The 15180-nt window shown below is 43.7% G+C and overlaps 1 protein-coding gene across 4 annotated transcripts in view; it reads left to right on the forward strand.

The window, feature by feature from the left end:
* The window catches only part of RABGAP1L (RAB GTPase activating protein 1 like), a 512101-nt gene that overhangs the window by 397368 nt on the left and 99553 nt on the right, over positions 1-15180 (forward strand). Inside the window, exon 1 of one of the 4 annotated variants that reach the window (XM_019500212.2) lies at positions 4241-4835. The exons of the other annotated variants lie outside the window; for them this stretch is intronic. Coding sequence (XP_019355757.1) covers positions 4668-4835 — 168 coding nt within the window. The 5' untranslated portion in view covers positions 4241-4667. Of the gene's footprint in view, positions 1-4240; positions 4836-15180 lie in introns of those variants that run through there. 4 annotated transcript variants of the gene reach the window in all.

Consider the following 15180-nt stretch of genomic DNA (forward strand, 5'->3'; position numbering starts at 1 on the left):
GCTGGACCGTGGAGCTCAGCAGGAGCTGGCCCAGTTCCAAGGACTGGGACGATCCCTGCAGTCCTCCCCTGCTGCCTCCTGCCCCCCTTCTTACCTGAATTTCCTGGGCTGGCACAGCCATGAGCAACCCCATGGTCCCAGGCTGGGGGGTGGGCCCTGCTGTAATAGGAGCCTGCTGGGTCTTCCCCTGGGTACTACTGCCCCTGGATCCTGTCATCTTTGACTGGAACCAAGGACAGATAAATATTAATTTTCTAAATTTGTTGGGGTCCCCGCGGGCCGGATAAAATGGTCTGACAGACCATATTTTGCCCACCCCTGTATTAGACTAACCTGCAAAGATTGAAACAATTCAGGCTTAGGCTTTTTTGAGTGTCTGTCCCTAGCCTGAGTAAAATGAATAAAAAAACCCAGAAGTCCCTAAAATGTTTTGTAAAATGAAAAACAGACAATGTACTATTTGACTCGTATGTCATCAGGCCCAAAGGTATCATTATGACCCTCTAATCTGAGTTCCTGAGTAAAACCACCCATAGATTTCAATCAGTGATTCGTGCATGAAGCCTATAACTTAATGCTTGAGGTACAGCACCTCATTTTAGGAAGACATCCATTTTTGAACAAAAGATTTTAAAGGATGAGAATACACCACATCTATTGTGAAACTGTTCCACTCTTTATTTACCTCTTCTAGACTGAATTTGTCTAGCCTCAGTTTCCAGCTATTGGATCTCATTATGTCTTTGCCTCCCAGATTAAAGAACAGAGTGCATGTTCACTTTGGAAACGTCCGTTCTTTCTACATAATAACTACAAACCTTTTCCAAAATAAACAAAGCTCTAATAACCAGGTTCCCTATCTGAGTCCCACTTGCCTCAACTCCCTTGCCAGTGACTCCATTCCTCTTTTGGTTTCTAGATAGTTTAATAAACTTACTGGGTTTTTTTCTTAATAGGCACAATAGGAACCTTAATATTTACATCATTTCTTTTTTGATGTTCTTCTTAGAATAAAAGTTTTCATTCTTAGATTGGAACCTGGAGCTTTATATTAACAATATCTGTAAACTTTCCAACATAAGGTAAATAAATATAAATATTTCAGAAGAACCCATATGGGATTGTTTTTCTGAGTAGACCCCATCCACATATTTTTTACAGTCTTGGATAATCCATCCTTCCTCACTAAACACCACAATGGCCTTATATACATATTGGATAAGAGAAGGGTTAATGTGGAACCACAAGCCATGAACTATTGCAAGCCAGCCCTTTATATTCCTTCTCAGGCTTCAAGCAAGTCGATACCACCTCATGTTCAGCAGTAATGAAGTCAGCTACCACATCTACTAATATGGACCACCTGATCTGGAGATCTGCCTCAGTAACTTCGTTGCCATTTCATTGTTGTAACTGGTCTGAGGCCAAATTGACAAGCAATAAAGAGATTAGGAAGCTTTATACGGTTCAGAGTTCTTACCACTACTTTCTCTATAATCCTAACCCAAAATGGAAGATTATCATCATGCCTGTAGATATGAATGATGGTTTCTTGAACAAAAGTTATAAAGAATATATTTTAAGAGAGCTAGGACAGTTTCTAACAACCACAGGCTTGATTTACTAGTTCCCCACCAGACTTTACCACCCAAGCACAGATTATGGAATGAAGTTGTCCATGTGCCTCTGGGATTTAAATGAGCACTCCTAACTTTAGATAACTCAGAGACGACCTAGTCCCCACTCCTTTAAAAATTTTGTTTTGTAGAAAGTTTAGTCTATATATGAATGCTTTTCTCTACAAAATTGCAGGATAGGCTTGGAGTATCTCATAAGAGGAGATACTCAGGTCAGCTACCAGGAAACTGCTTGGATTAAGCAGACAATTTGCTAGGAGTGTGCAGAGTGGGCCCTATTTGATTCGGATTCGGCCCAAAGCAGGGACAGTGATTTGATTAGTTGATTTGGATCGCTGTCCCTGATTCGATTTGGCCGAATCTGAATCTGAAGATTCGATGCTGATTCAGAGAATCGGCGATTTAGACATGGACACAGCTTTAAAAGTTTTTTCTACATACCTCGAGGTATCAGTGCGGCTTGTAAACACTGCGATGCTGGGGCGGATGGAGCATCCCACAGGATCGTGGGGGGCCCTCCATGTGCTCGGAGGCAAACCTGGAAGTGGACCAGAAGTACTTCTGGTCCACTTCCAGGTCCAACAGGGAGCATGCAGGGGGCCCCCCGTGCCCCCCAGGCTCAGCGATTGGCTGCAAGGGGACCCCGGGTGCCCCCCAGACCCAGGAGGCACCAGTCACTGAGCCGAGGGATGCAGGGGGAGCCCTACAGCGTGCTCTCCAGCAGACCCAGAAGTGGACCGGAAGTGCTTCCGGTCCACTTCTGGGTCTGCTGCCAAGTGCGCTAGGGGGTCCCCTGCACTCCTGTGGGATGCTCCATCCACCCCAGCATCACAGTATTCACGAGCCACCTGCTACCTAGAGGTATGTAGAAAAAATATTTAAAGCTGTGTCTATGTCTGAATCTTTCCGAATCTCTCCAAAACCATTCAGAGGGTTCCAATTCGATTTGGAAAGATTAAAGTGTCTTCTGTTTCTATTCAGATTCAGAGATTTGGCTACTGAATCGGGCTGAATCTCCACCGAATTGAATCAGAGACCGAAGCTTTGCATCACCCTACTATTTCCTACCACAAACAAATCTGTGGTTGCAGTGACTGATATGAAGAACAAACTTTACCTATTGTATAGCCATGGCATACATTTTCAAGGCTTCTTTATCATAATCAGTCATAATCAGCCCATGATTCCTGCCACTCATGTCCCAGCCATCTTCCCACACTTCATCTGCTACAGTAAACTTTTTCTCTGAAGTTCTTTGTCAGTCCTCAAAAATGTGTTGAAAAGTGTCTGGTATAGATGCTTTAGCTTGAACTACATTTAGTTCATTTTAGCATTTTTCACAGTTTCCGCCATCCATACCTTGTCATGTCATGTTAAGTCAAATCATTTTCTCATTTTGATTACATGTCTTAGTGTGTTCTGATTATTATTTCAATTTGTGCTGTGGATTTTCACTTTCTTTCAAATATGATTTTAACTAATAGCTCCTCTGAATGTGATGGATATTATATGCCTGGGGACAAATTCTTTTCCTAAGATAATCTGCATTTGTGGAAATGTGTAATTAGTGTATCCAAGAATCATATCTACTTACAAAAAAAAAAAAAATGACCACCCTTCTATAAATTACAAATGTGCGGAATTCCATTGTCTGTTTGCATAAGCAGAAACGCTTTCAGTTTTTCACCCAGTTGTTTCTCTGTATACAGTCCATTTTCTAATTAAGCAGTTTGGAAGCAGAGCATCATAAAAGGCATGTTTTCTCAAACACAGTCCCAATGAAATGAAGCAGAACCTGGTACAATATCTCCAGCCAGATGGCAGAGGCACCTGGCCTGTTCCATGCTTATGAGAGATGCAACAATTTAAGGGATTGACATTTTAACATTCCTTCCCTCCCATTCCCTCCCCCGCCCCCCCCCCCCGCACATACATTGAAATTATTTTCTAGCGTAATAATTTTGTACGTTGCCGAAATTCCATTCCATCACTGCAGATCATCCCCATGTTCAGAAATTCCCTCTGAAAACACAGCACTTGAAATTATAATTAGCACTGCACAAACAGTAGACGTGCAAGCCATGTCACTTCAGTAGCTAAGAAGCTGGGTGCTAGTCTTTCTTTATCAGTAGTCTCTCATTATGTCCTTGTAAATCTACTGGTTCCATGCAAGAATCCAGGAGGGACCAGAGTGTTTTTTCTTACCCACTTATATATGGACAATATTGAATCTGTTAATGTTATTTGAAAGGAGATATGAATAAAAGTCAATATATTGGTTGACAGTTTGTCTGATTTCCCCAAAGCATCAGATGTTAAGAGGATGTAATTCATATATCTGTGAGCTCAGGATTCAACAGCAAAAACTGTCAGAGTTGCATTGATTTAAGGTGAAATGGGAGGGGGAGCTCATTTGTCCAGCAGTTCACTATTGGCTTCTTATTACAGCATTCTCCCCTGAGACACACTCTGCATGCTCATTCACCCACCTCCTTCTCTCCCCTCCCCCTCTTTTCCTACCCCTTCATTACTGATTCACAGCGAGAGGCAGCAGCGGCAGCAGCCACGCTTGTCACGAATCAGGGATTGCAATGAGCTCATCCTTTTCTCTTTGCAGCTTCATAACTGCCCTGGCTTTATTGCTCTTATTGCTGCTGCTGTCTGCTCACACACGCATCCACAGATACTGTGGGCCCTGCTAGCTGTCCTTTGCTTTTCTCTCATCAGAGCTTTCCTGCACTCATTCTCTGCCATTTTCCTGCTTTCCAGATATATTTATTCCATGTTTTCTTTGGTTTGTTTTTTAAATCTACTTTGGACTCAGGCTAAGTCAGAACAGTGGATTATACTCATCCTTGATTCCTAGCAAAGATGCTCTTCTCTGTCCGAGACGTTCTCTGTGATTCCCTGCTATAGACAGGAGTGCGATCCTATTTGGGAGAAGTGAGGCTGGCTCCCATAATATTGCAGTTCGTAAATATTGGTTAAAAGCCTGCGCTTCTCACTCTGGATACTTACTGCTTACTGCTCATGGAAGAAGGGGTACCTTGCACAACCCCAGCTGCCAAGCTCACACCACCCGTCAAAAAGTCACAGGACATGCATGACGAGAGGAGCAAGCTGGTGAATGAGTATGCATGTCGAGTGCTGGAACTTCTGGGGATGGGGCATCGCCTGTTTGTGCCTCGGCTACTTGCGGTGAGATCACATTTTCTTGAAATTAATACATAGTGAACCTGCCACCCTCCTTTCCACTACCTCTGTCTCTAGGGATCCTCTGCATCTACTAGAGACATGAGGATTCCCCCATTTTTCCCTTGCTTTACATAGCCCACCTACAAAACACGGATTCCTGCCTTCTGCCATTCTGTTCAAGGACTGGATGATGCTCCCATCTGAGCCCACCAGTGCCACTCCTTAACTGGCCTGAAGGGTCATAGTTGGGGCTGCATTATAAAGGGTTTTTTCCCCCTTTAGAGCCATGAATGCTACTATTCTCAATTCCATGATGATTGCAAGTACAGTGGTATGTCCCATCAGACCCTAAATGTAAGATGCACTGGTACATAGCATTTGGAATGCTTAATTTCTGATGCCAAATATTCATTTCTACAAGACAGAGAATTTCCTCCATATTTTTAGGAGTAGTGCTGGATATGTGCTTCCTTCAACTGTTTCTGTGGTTGACTATGATTACAGAGTTGTCAATTTGAATATGCCTTAAAAATGTTTCAAAGAAAGAAAATGGTTAACAATGCTCTTATCCATTGGAATAACTGAACTGTGTGTCTGTGAAATGGCCTGAAGCTGGTGTGGCTTGTTATGATACAGAGAAGTCTGACCTGCTTTATCACTTGTGCTGCGGTATAAAGCCAGAACAACTAAAATAGTTAAGATCAAAGACACTGAAAATCAGTACCCAGTCCTGTCCAGTTATTTTCTGTGGTATGGTAACTAGACTTAGCTACAGTGCTCTTCTATAATTGGTCCCAGGTAGTTCTATACCAGTATTTCTTAGTTGAACATGCATATTTTGACTAGTCTGTTTTTTGTGTGTACTACAGTTATGTAACTGGACTTACAGTTTTACATTGGGGAGTTGGCATGGGGTTTTTTTCTTCATTGCCATACTCTTAACTAGTCTTGCACTGTAGCTTCCTAGAGTGACCTGGCTTGTTTTTATCCTGTGCTACAGAAATCTATCTCCCTCTTCTGCAGCATATCTAAGTATGAAATGCAGTCTATTCATTGTAAGATACTTAATGGATAAGATGATGTGTGGCGATTACATCAGGACATTCCCTGCATTTGTAAGATGTTAAGTCAAAATACAATTAGTTTGAATTACTTGGAGAGAGGACAATTTTGAATAACAACACTTGCTATGGGGGTGGGTTTAGGACTCATCAGAGGCTAATTATGTAGGTTTAAATCAGCCATACTTGTAAGCATTATCCAAGCTTACCTCAGTAACGCTACTAATGCACATAAATCCTGATCTGTCACCCCTTCTTTTCCAATCTTAAGGCTCACTTGAGCATGGACTGTTAAATCAAACCCAGTCATTTTATGATGGGGCTGAAGGAAGCTTAGGCAAAACCACCAAGCTCCTTTTTTTTACTTGCAACCTGATCAGGATTTGTACTCAGGTTTCTAGACATGAAAGACCAGTGAAATAATAGTGCATCACCAAGTCACCTTAGCTTTGCTATTTGACATTATTGTGTGTATTAAAAAAGATTGCTCTTGCCAGTAAAGAGTCTTGATTTATGCAGTGATAATATATGCTCACCCAGTCCAGGTTTTATTAATGAAATACATTCCTCCTGTTACACATCCATTTATAAATAAAGGCATGGAACTTATGACTGAAAAAAAAAAAGGCGGTGCCTCTAGAAACTAATTTTGTAGCTAATAATGGTATAAAATCCTAACTGTATTTGCTCTTCTGCAAAATTAAAGCCTGGTTTCTTCTGTAAATGTAGAACTATGTTCCCTTGGAGTCGTTTTGCAAATAAATACCCCAGATATATGGAATACCTATCATAGTGGAGTTGCATGAAAAATATAATCTGTAACAATTCTACTAGTCTTGTGGAATTCTGCAGTTCCACTCATCTGAGTCAAGTACATCTGATGATAGGCAGATGACATAGAATTATTTTATGTGGGTTTTTTCCTTTATTACCAGCATAAAAAGTGAGTAGATTTTGTGTTTGGGTCTGTGCATTTTCACAAAAATTATACAAGGCTAAATTAACATTGCCTTCTGGGAGTCAGTGTCTGCATATAGTATGTATCAACTTAGAGACATTTGGGTAGAGAGACACTACTGTACATGTTTAGCATTACAAATTAGCAGTTCAGTTATATTTGTTAATTTACCATGCATAACATTTAGGCCAAGAGTATTCACACTTTTCCCAGTATAGAAATGTGGGTTACAGGTGTGATTTTTATACCAACTGAGACCCTGGCATAGACAAAATTATACCTGGAAATAATGCTTTCACCAGTACAATTTTTTTTTCTGAGGACAAATGGTATAAGCGATGCTGACAAAAATCACTCTTGATGGAATGGTCTTGCCAATATGGCTCTACCTGTAGAGCTACATCAGCAGACCTTTCCCAGTCTAAGCTAGGCCTTAGTTCTTAGAATTTATCCTCTTACACCACTAGGAAGTACAGTAGTCCAGCTTTATCTTACTGGAGTTATTTATTGTGTTGGATACATGGCTAATACTTATAGCAGTGCTTCCCAAACTTTTCCTCAGCATGACCCCATTTATGGCCCCATTTTCTCAGCATGATCCCACTTTCTCAGTATAGCCCCTCACTCCCAGCCCACAGCCCCCCACCCCCATGACCTCATCTGCTGATGTTGTGACCCACAGTTCAGAAACTGCTGGCTTATAGGGTAGTGGACTGGGGAGCCATATAATATACAGCCTTGCAGTTTTCCTGCTACCAGTAGAAAAGGAATAGAAAACAGATTAAGAATTAGCAGACAATCCTTGATTTTTAGATTGCCAGATTCAGAATAAGAGGTTAAAAAAGGGACACACACAGTCTGATGTATTTACCATAGAGAATACATTTTGTAGTTTGAGAGATCAAGGTAAGACTTGTTCAGCAAAGGAAGCACAGATCTGGTAGCAGGGAATTTAATAATGAATTACAGAGAACAGGTACATTTTCTTTTGTACTTTGTACTGTTATTGACACTTGCTCAAGGAAGGTCCTAAACGCCACCTCTTTGATTCAGGCTTTGTAGGTAGAAATGCCTGCAGAAGGTGCAAGGCCATGAAGAATCAAGCCCAGACTGATACAGTATAGTTGATTCAAATCTCACATGGTTTATCAGTTTCCAGGTGAGAAGAAAGGCTTAGTTGGTGTCGACTTCAATGAAGCAGGCTGGAGATTTCTGCACATCAGGATAGAGGAATTAAAGAAACAAGCCAAATCCTGATTATTTTTACCTCTTTACATTCTTAGCTATTTTGGGGAGCTTAATTGTAACATTGTGTATTCTCAGAAAAACAAGTAATTACAGCTCATTCAGTATAATGGTCACAGTTTCAAAATGGTTTTCATAGTTTATTTGGTTTCTCAATAGTTATGATTTTCCAAAATTGCACCTTTGAGGCTGAGTTTCCATTATGCCTAGCAAAAAGTGCTTTTTCTGAGTTTTAGCAAAATACCTTTTGAATGTTTCAAACATCTGTGAAAATATTTAACCCATTGGGAGAAAACTGTGGGAGACACCCTGAAATAATATCCACTCCTTTTAAAACACAGCCATTCATTTGAATACATGAGCCTAGTTATGAACATGTTCATCTTAAAAATCTGCTTTGGTTCTGGTTGGAAAAAAATGGTTTAACCGAGAGAGGACTATTTGAAAACTGCTTGTTGAGCATTCAAAAATATTCTTAAATCCACCAGTGTACAACACAGCATAGCTCCTCCAGTAGTTATACTGGACTTGGTATTTTGAGAGGCCTACAAAATGAAACGGAGATCTGTTTCACAAGGCGAATGACTGCAGGCCAAGGAATGTACAAGTCTTTACAACCTGAAGTGTGAAGGTTGCATGGTTAAAAACACAACAAAGCAGGCAATGTAAAACTTAAGATTCCACTACCAAAATAATTTGTGCCATATCCATGTATTGCTCTCTGTTGCTTCCCTTTTCTTTTTCTTTCCAATGAATAGATTTCTGCCTGTTGCAGAATATATGCCACAAAACATTCGCAGATGCAGTACAGTTAATGTTATACTTGAAGGCATAGCTTTTGTATTTCTTGACTTTTGATCATTTTTGCTGTAAAACTTTAATATTTCATGAATAGGTTCTTCATGTTAACCACACACAGTGAGGTTGGAAGGTCCAAATATTATGGCTTCAGCTAAACACTTGATGTCTGCTCTAAAACTTGATCATTTTCACCAGCTGTAGTTTCAGTTCAGCAAACTCTCTCTGGTACACATAATTCTTATTCATGTGAGTAGTTGTTATTGTCATTGGCTACTCAAGTGACTAAGCATTTTCAGGATTAGGCCTTGTGGTTTCTAAAAATTCTCACTGATTCCACAATAGCAAGAGAACCCGAAAGCAGACTTACAGAGGCTGTTAAAAAGTCTAGTTTGATTTGAAAAGAAAAGCTTTGTTGTGATCAGGGTTTTGATCAGTAGCTTCAAAGTCGTAAATTCTATTTTGAATGATTTGCATGTATATTTTTGGTTTCCAAATTTGGTTCTATCACTTCAATTTTTTATTTATTTTTAATAAGGGGCTATGTTGGTAAAAGCTTGGAGCACCTGCACTTCCAATGTTTATAACTGCCTGTGAAAATCATATTCAGAATAGTCCCAGCAATTCAATAAGCCTCAAGAATAAAATAAATTTTAAAATTCCTATTGCTGGCAATGGAAAAGTGTCTAAAGGCATATTTGAAGATTGTTAGTTTGATTCAAATATGTCTTCATATATTTGTGTATTAAAAAATCACTATCTTTCAGTGTGTCCCATAGATGTTTCAGGGCAATTTTAAATATATGTTGATTGATTTGATTTAATTTAACTGATTTATAAAGCAGTAGTTCAAAGTGCAGTATATTAGTTAAGAATACAAATAAGCTACAAAATACAGACAGCAATAATTAACTTATTAACCAAGGCCATTCAACCTGAAAACATTCAGCTCAAAAATAGAATAATAAAAAATTGATTCCAGCAATCAATTTTCAAGGTGCACCGATAATTTGGCTGATAATGATGCTCGATTATTAACTAGCCATATTGGCCGATACTGAGACACAACTGACCGACACAACAAGTCTCTCACTGCGGTTGTAGAGAGGCAGCAGCAAGGCGCCAGACTTCCATGCGTAGACCCTGAGATGTTGCAGAGTCACTTGGAAGAACTGGATGCATTTAAGTCGGCAGGCCCGGATGAGCTCCATCCAAGGGTGCTGAAGGCACTGGCCGACATCATTGCAAGCCACTGGCGGGAATATTTGAATGCTCGTGGCACACGGGCCAAGTCCCGGAGGACTGGAAAAGGGCCAATGTGGTCCCCATTTTCAAGAAGGGGAGGAAGGAGGACCCGGGCAACTATAGGCCAGTCAGTCTCACCTCCATCCTTGGCAAAGTCTTTGAAAAAATTATCAAGGCTTACAGTTGCGAGAGTCCGGCAGGACAGGTTATGCTGAGGGGAAACCAGCATGGGTTCGTGGCAGGCAGATCGTGCCTGACCAATCTAGTCTCTTTTTATTACCAGGTTACGAAATGCCTGGACACAGGAGGAGGGGTGGATGTCGTATACTTAGACTTCAGGAAGGCCTTCGATACGGTATCCCACCCCATACTGGTGAACAAGTTAAGAGGCTGTGATGTGGATGACTGCACAGTCCGGTGGGTGGTGAATTGGCTAGAGGGTCGCACCCAGAGAGTCGTGGTACATGGGTCGGTTTCGACCTGGAAGGGTGTGGGCAGTGGGGTCCCGCAGGGCTCGGTCCTTGGACCGATACTCTTTAATGTCTTCATCAGCGACTTGGACGAGGGAGTGAAATGTACTCTGTCCAAGTTTGCAGATGACACAAAGCTATGGGGAGAAGTGGACACGCCGAAGGGCAGGGAACAGCTGCAAGCAGACCTGGACAGGTTAGACAAGTGGGCAGAATACAACAGAATGCAGTTCAGCAAGGAGAAATGCAAAGTGCTGCACCTAGGGAGGAAAAATGTCCAGCACACCAACAGCCTAGGGAATGACCTGTTGGGTGGCACGGAAGTGGAAAGGGATCTTGGAGTCCTAGTGGACTCTAAGATGAACCTGAGTCGGCAGTGTGACAAAGCCATCAGAAAAGCCAATGGCACTTTATCGTGCATCAGCAGATGCATGACGAATAGGTCCAAGGAGGTGATACTTCCCCTCTATCGGGCGCTGGTCAGACCGCAGTTGGAGTACTGCGTGCAATTCTGGGCGCCGCACTTCAAGAGGGATGCGGATAACCTGGAGAGGGTGCAGAGAAGGGTCACTCGTATGGTTAAGGGCCTGCAGACCAAGCCCTACGAGGAGAGACTAGAGAACCTGGACCTTTTCAGCCTCCGCAAGAGAAGGTTGAGAGGCGACCTTGTGGCTGCCTATAAGTTCATCACGGGGGCACAGAAGGGAATTGGTGAGGATTTATTCACCAAGGCGCCCCCAGGGGTTACAAGAAATAATGGCCACAAGCTAGCAGACAACAGATTTAGATTGGACATTAGGAAGAACTTCTTCACAGTTCAAGTGGCCAAGGTCTGGAACAGGCTCCCAAGGGAGGTGGTGCTCTCCCCTACCCTGGGGGTCTTCAAGAGGAGGTTAGATAAGCATGTAGCTGGGGTCATCTAGACCCAGCAGTCTTTCCTGCCTATGCAGGGGGTCGGACTCGATGATCTATTGAGGTCCCTTCCGACCCTAACATCAATGAATCTATGATCCAGTTGCCAATATGCAGCCCCGCAACTTAGAGATCAGCATCTGCCCAGTAAGTCTGTTGGGAGAAAGGGCATGGCGGGGCAGATTGAGTCCCCCATGGTGAGGGAGGGAGTGGGGCTGGTACGGGCAAGGGCAAGCTCTGCCCAGCAAGGCTGGGGTGGGGTGTGGGATAGAGCTGTGGGCGGCTGATCTGAGGGGTGCAGGGTGAGGTCAGTTCACTGCTGCTGCTGCACACATGGGGGGGCATGCAACCCCCAGATTTGTATGCAGGGCGAAGGCAGGCTTCCCACTGCAGGCTTGGGGCCGGAGGCTGTACCGGCCTCTTCCTGGCAGGGGGCTGGGGCTGCGATCAGAGTGTCAGTGGCGGTGCTGGGGGGGGGGAGGGAGGCTATGGGATGGGCTACAGCCACCCCAAAATTCACCATAGCTCTCCTGTAGCCTGCCCCCCAGTGCCACTGTCCACCCCACCCTGAGCGCAGCCCTGGCCAAGACCCCTGCCAGAAAGAGGCCGGCATAGCTCCTGTCCCTGAGCCCACAGTGGGTAGCCTTCCCTTGCCCCATTCACAAATGTGGTGGGCACATGCCCGCCATGCCTCCCAAGGGTGCATGCAGCAGCGACCCTGACCTGGACAAGCCACCTTTAGTTCCATCCCATGCCCTGCTTCGGCTGGGCAGCACCTTTCCCTGCCCCAGCCCCACTCCCTCCCTTGCTGTGGGGGTCTCAGTCTGCTCCCACAACCTCCTTCTCCCCCCACATTCCTTCCCCCCCCCCCTCGACTTACTGGCAGGAGGCTGCTCTCCAAGCTGTCAGGCTGCATTCCTGGCTGCCTACATGCTGTGGCTGTGCGCATGCACACGGCATTTATTGGTGACATTATCAGCTATACCAGCCAAAAAAAGCCGATTGCCAATAATGTCAATTTTCCTTTTATCAGTGCCAATATGATATGGACCAATACATTGGTGCACCTCTACTCAGTTTGCCTCCTTATTGAAAACATGGCAAAAAATGGAGGATGTTGGTTATCCAGAAGGCTAAGAAATCCAGACTCTGGGAGTAACTTTGGGTATATCTTCACTATATAATGCAGTGCTGTGTAGAACTGTATATGAGCTAACTTGGACACCAAAGGTAGAGTAGTTACATTAGTTTGACACTCTGTGTGATCTAATATTTCCTACTTCATATGATGGACTTCCACAGTAACTCAGCTGTACTGCTGCATGGCACTGCATTGTGCAGGGTAGATATATTTTTCCTTCCAGAAATAGTATTTGAAAACACCCGCCCAGTAAACCCCTTCCATGTAAACCTCCTACCTACCTGTGTTAAGCTATGTCTACACTGTAAACAAATGATGCCTGACAATGGTGACCTCCACCACAGTGCCCTCTTCTGGACAGAAAGTACTGTACCAATTTCTGTGTAATGCCATGGGTGGGTTAGCATGGGGCAGTCATTCACCCTGAATTGCTGCACAGATGCAACTATACCAGAGGTTCCCAAAATGCGGTACACATATCCCTGGGGTATGCAAGGCATCTTTGGGAGGTACGCAGGAGAAATTATGTAATGGCAGATTTAATTTTCATTATAATAATAATTGGCATTTAAGGGGTTAAAATATAAAATGTGTGCTGGTAGCTGTATGTGGGCAGCTGGTAAATCTGGAAGGAAGTACACAATAAGAAAAAGATTGGGAACCTCTGAGCTAATACTACTTTCAGTTAGGAGGTAGCCTGAGCATAGCTGATGCCAGGTACAATAAGTTTGCTATGTCACCCGGTCCTTAGAGTTTTATTATATTCCCCATCACTATAATATCTAAGTATCCTGAGCAGATCCAGGATTTTATAAAGGTGGGTGCAGGACCTGGTGCTGCAGGGGTAGCTGCAGCTACTCCACTCAACTCTCCTCCTCTCCCCACATCCCCTCAACAGGAAGGGCAGACTATGCTGTAGGAACAAAAAACAGGGTCTTTTTTCAAGTCCCTGATTCAGGTAAGAAGTTACCCGCCACTGTTAGTTCCTCCTCCCTTCTCCATACGCAGTGGTCATGTCTACATGTTCATTAATGTGCTATAATTATGGCACATAAAGTTTAGTACATGTAAGAACAGGTACTAACTTAATGAGCCGTAATTGGTGCTACAGCTCAGTAATGCCAGTACACGTTTTTAAGGTAATGCTAATGCACGGTAGACTAATTCTACTGCACATTAAGATGGTTTCTGCCTGCTGTGCTAATGCGCAATAGAATTAGTCTACTGCTCATTTAGCATCTCATGTAGACACACACCCATAGTGCATTTGTTCTCCTCTCGTCACATTTGCCCCATCCTGTGTCCTCCTCCACCTGCCACTGCTGCCATCTCCAGCTGTCCTAGGGGGTGACAGGAAGCATTGGGGCTGCTTCTGTTCTGTTCCTGCTGGGCTGCCAAGGGAACCGAGCTAATCTGGGGACAATGGCAGCAGCAGCAGCAGGGGCATGGTGAGTTCCTCCTCTCTGAGCGTGCTCCTGGACTGGCAGGGAGCACCCAGGGACCAGGCAGGGAGGGGGAACCTGCTTGCTGCCACTGTTCCAGGCCAAGCCTGCTCCCCATGCAGCCTGTCTGGAGTTGGGAAGGAGTGGCTTTGGAACTCCCATGCCGCAGGGGCAGCCAGGGACAGTGGCGGTGGAAGATGGGAAGAGAGGATGTGTTGCTGAGCAGGGAGGGGAAGTGATGGGAGGGATTCTTAACTGATATGGGGACTTTAAAAAGTCCCCAGCTGCTGCTTCTACAGCATTGTGAGAAAGGGGGGGGTGCAACCTCACCAATGCACCCTGCTTTTGCATCTGCCCCTGATGAGCACATTCCACATTAAATCAATAGCATAAACCATAGGCTCTCTCTTTTCAGACAGCAAACTTCTGCTTGGGGTAGGTTATCTGGTGGGGGGGATGTTGAGAGCAAAAGGAGCATTTGAACTGTGAGCATCATTTACAGTGGGATTTTTCTCAGAGAAGCTGGCTTTGCAGTGCAACAGCGATCTCCAGTTCAAATGCCTCCACTGATCCCAGCTGTGTGAATATTGCACACAGGGAGAAAATAGCCAGTTTCCAAACCATCTATGGCTTTTTGATGAACAGTAGCACTTTGAACTCTACCCAGAAGCTGACAGGTAGCCAGGGCAGATCTTGGCATATTGACGCCCCGTGCTCTCTGCATAATTGGCTGCTTAATACACTGACCACCACATTCTATAATGTTCAGATAGTCCCATAATCTTGCCCAGTGTGGCATACACTCCAGTCAACTGGTCTTAAGTGACAGAAATGCAGATTAGTTGTAGTAGAGCCTACATCTAAATTAAACAGTTGCAAGTGCAGCTGAAGAGAAAAGAAAACAAAAATGTTGGCCAGAGTAGCATCTGTGAGCAGCCCTAGATCCACAAGACACCTTAGTGCAGCATCATTCTATCAACATTATTTCAGTCTTGTCTGACTGAGTCTCAGCCAGATAGCTCTCCTGCCAATTTTTTTGTGGACAGAATCAGATGTAATAGTTTATAGAGCAGAGT

The sequence above is a fragment of the Alligator mississippiensis genome, chromosome 5, assembly GCF_030867095.1.
Source record: "Alligator mississippiensis isolate rAllMis1 chromosome 5, rAllMis1, whole genome shotgun sequence".
In the NCBI taxonomy this organism is placed as follows: Eukaryota; Metazoa; Chordata; order Crocodylia; family Alligatoridae; genus Alligator; species Alligator mississippiensis.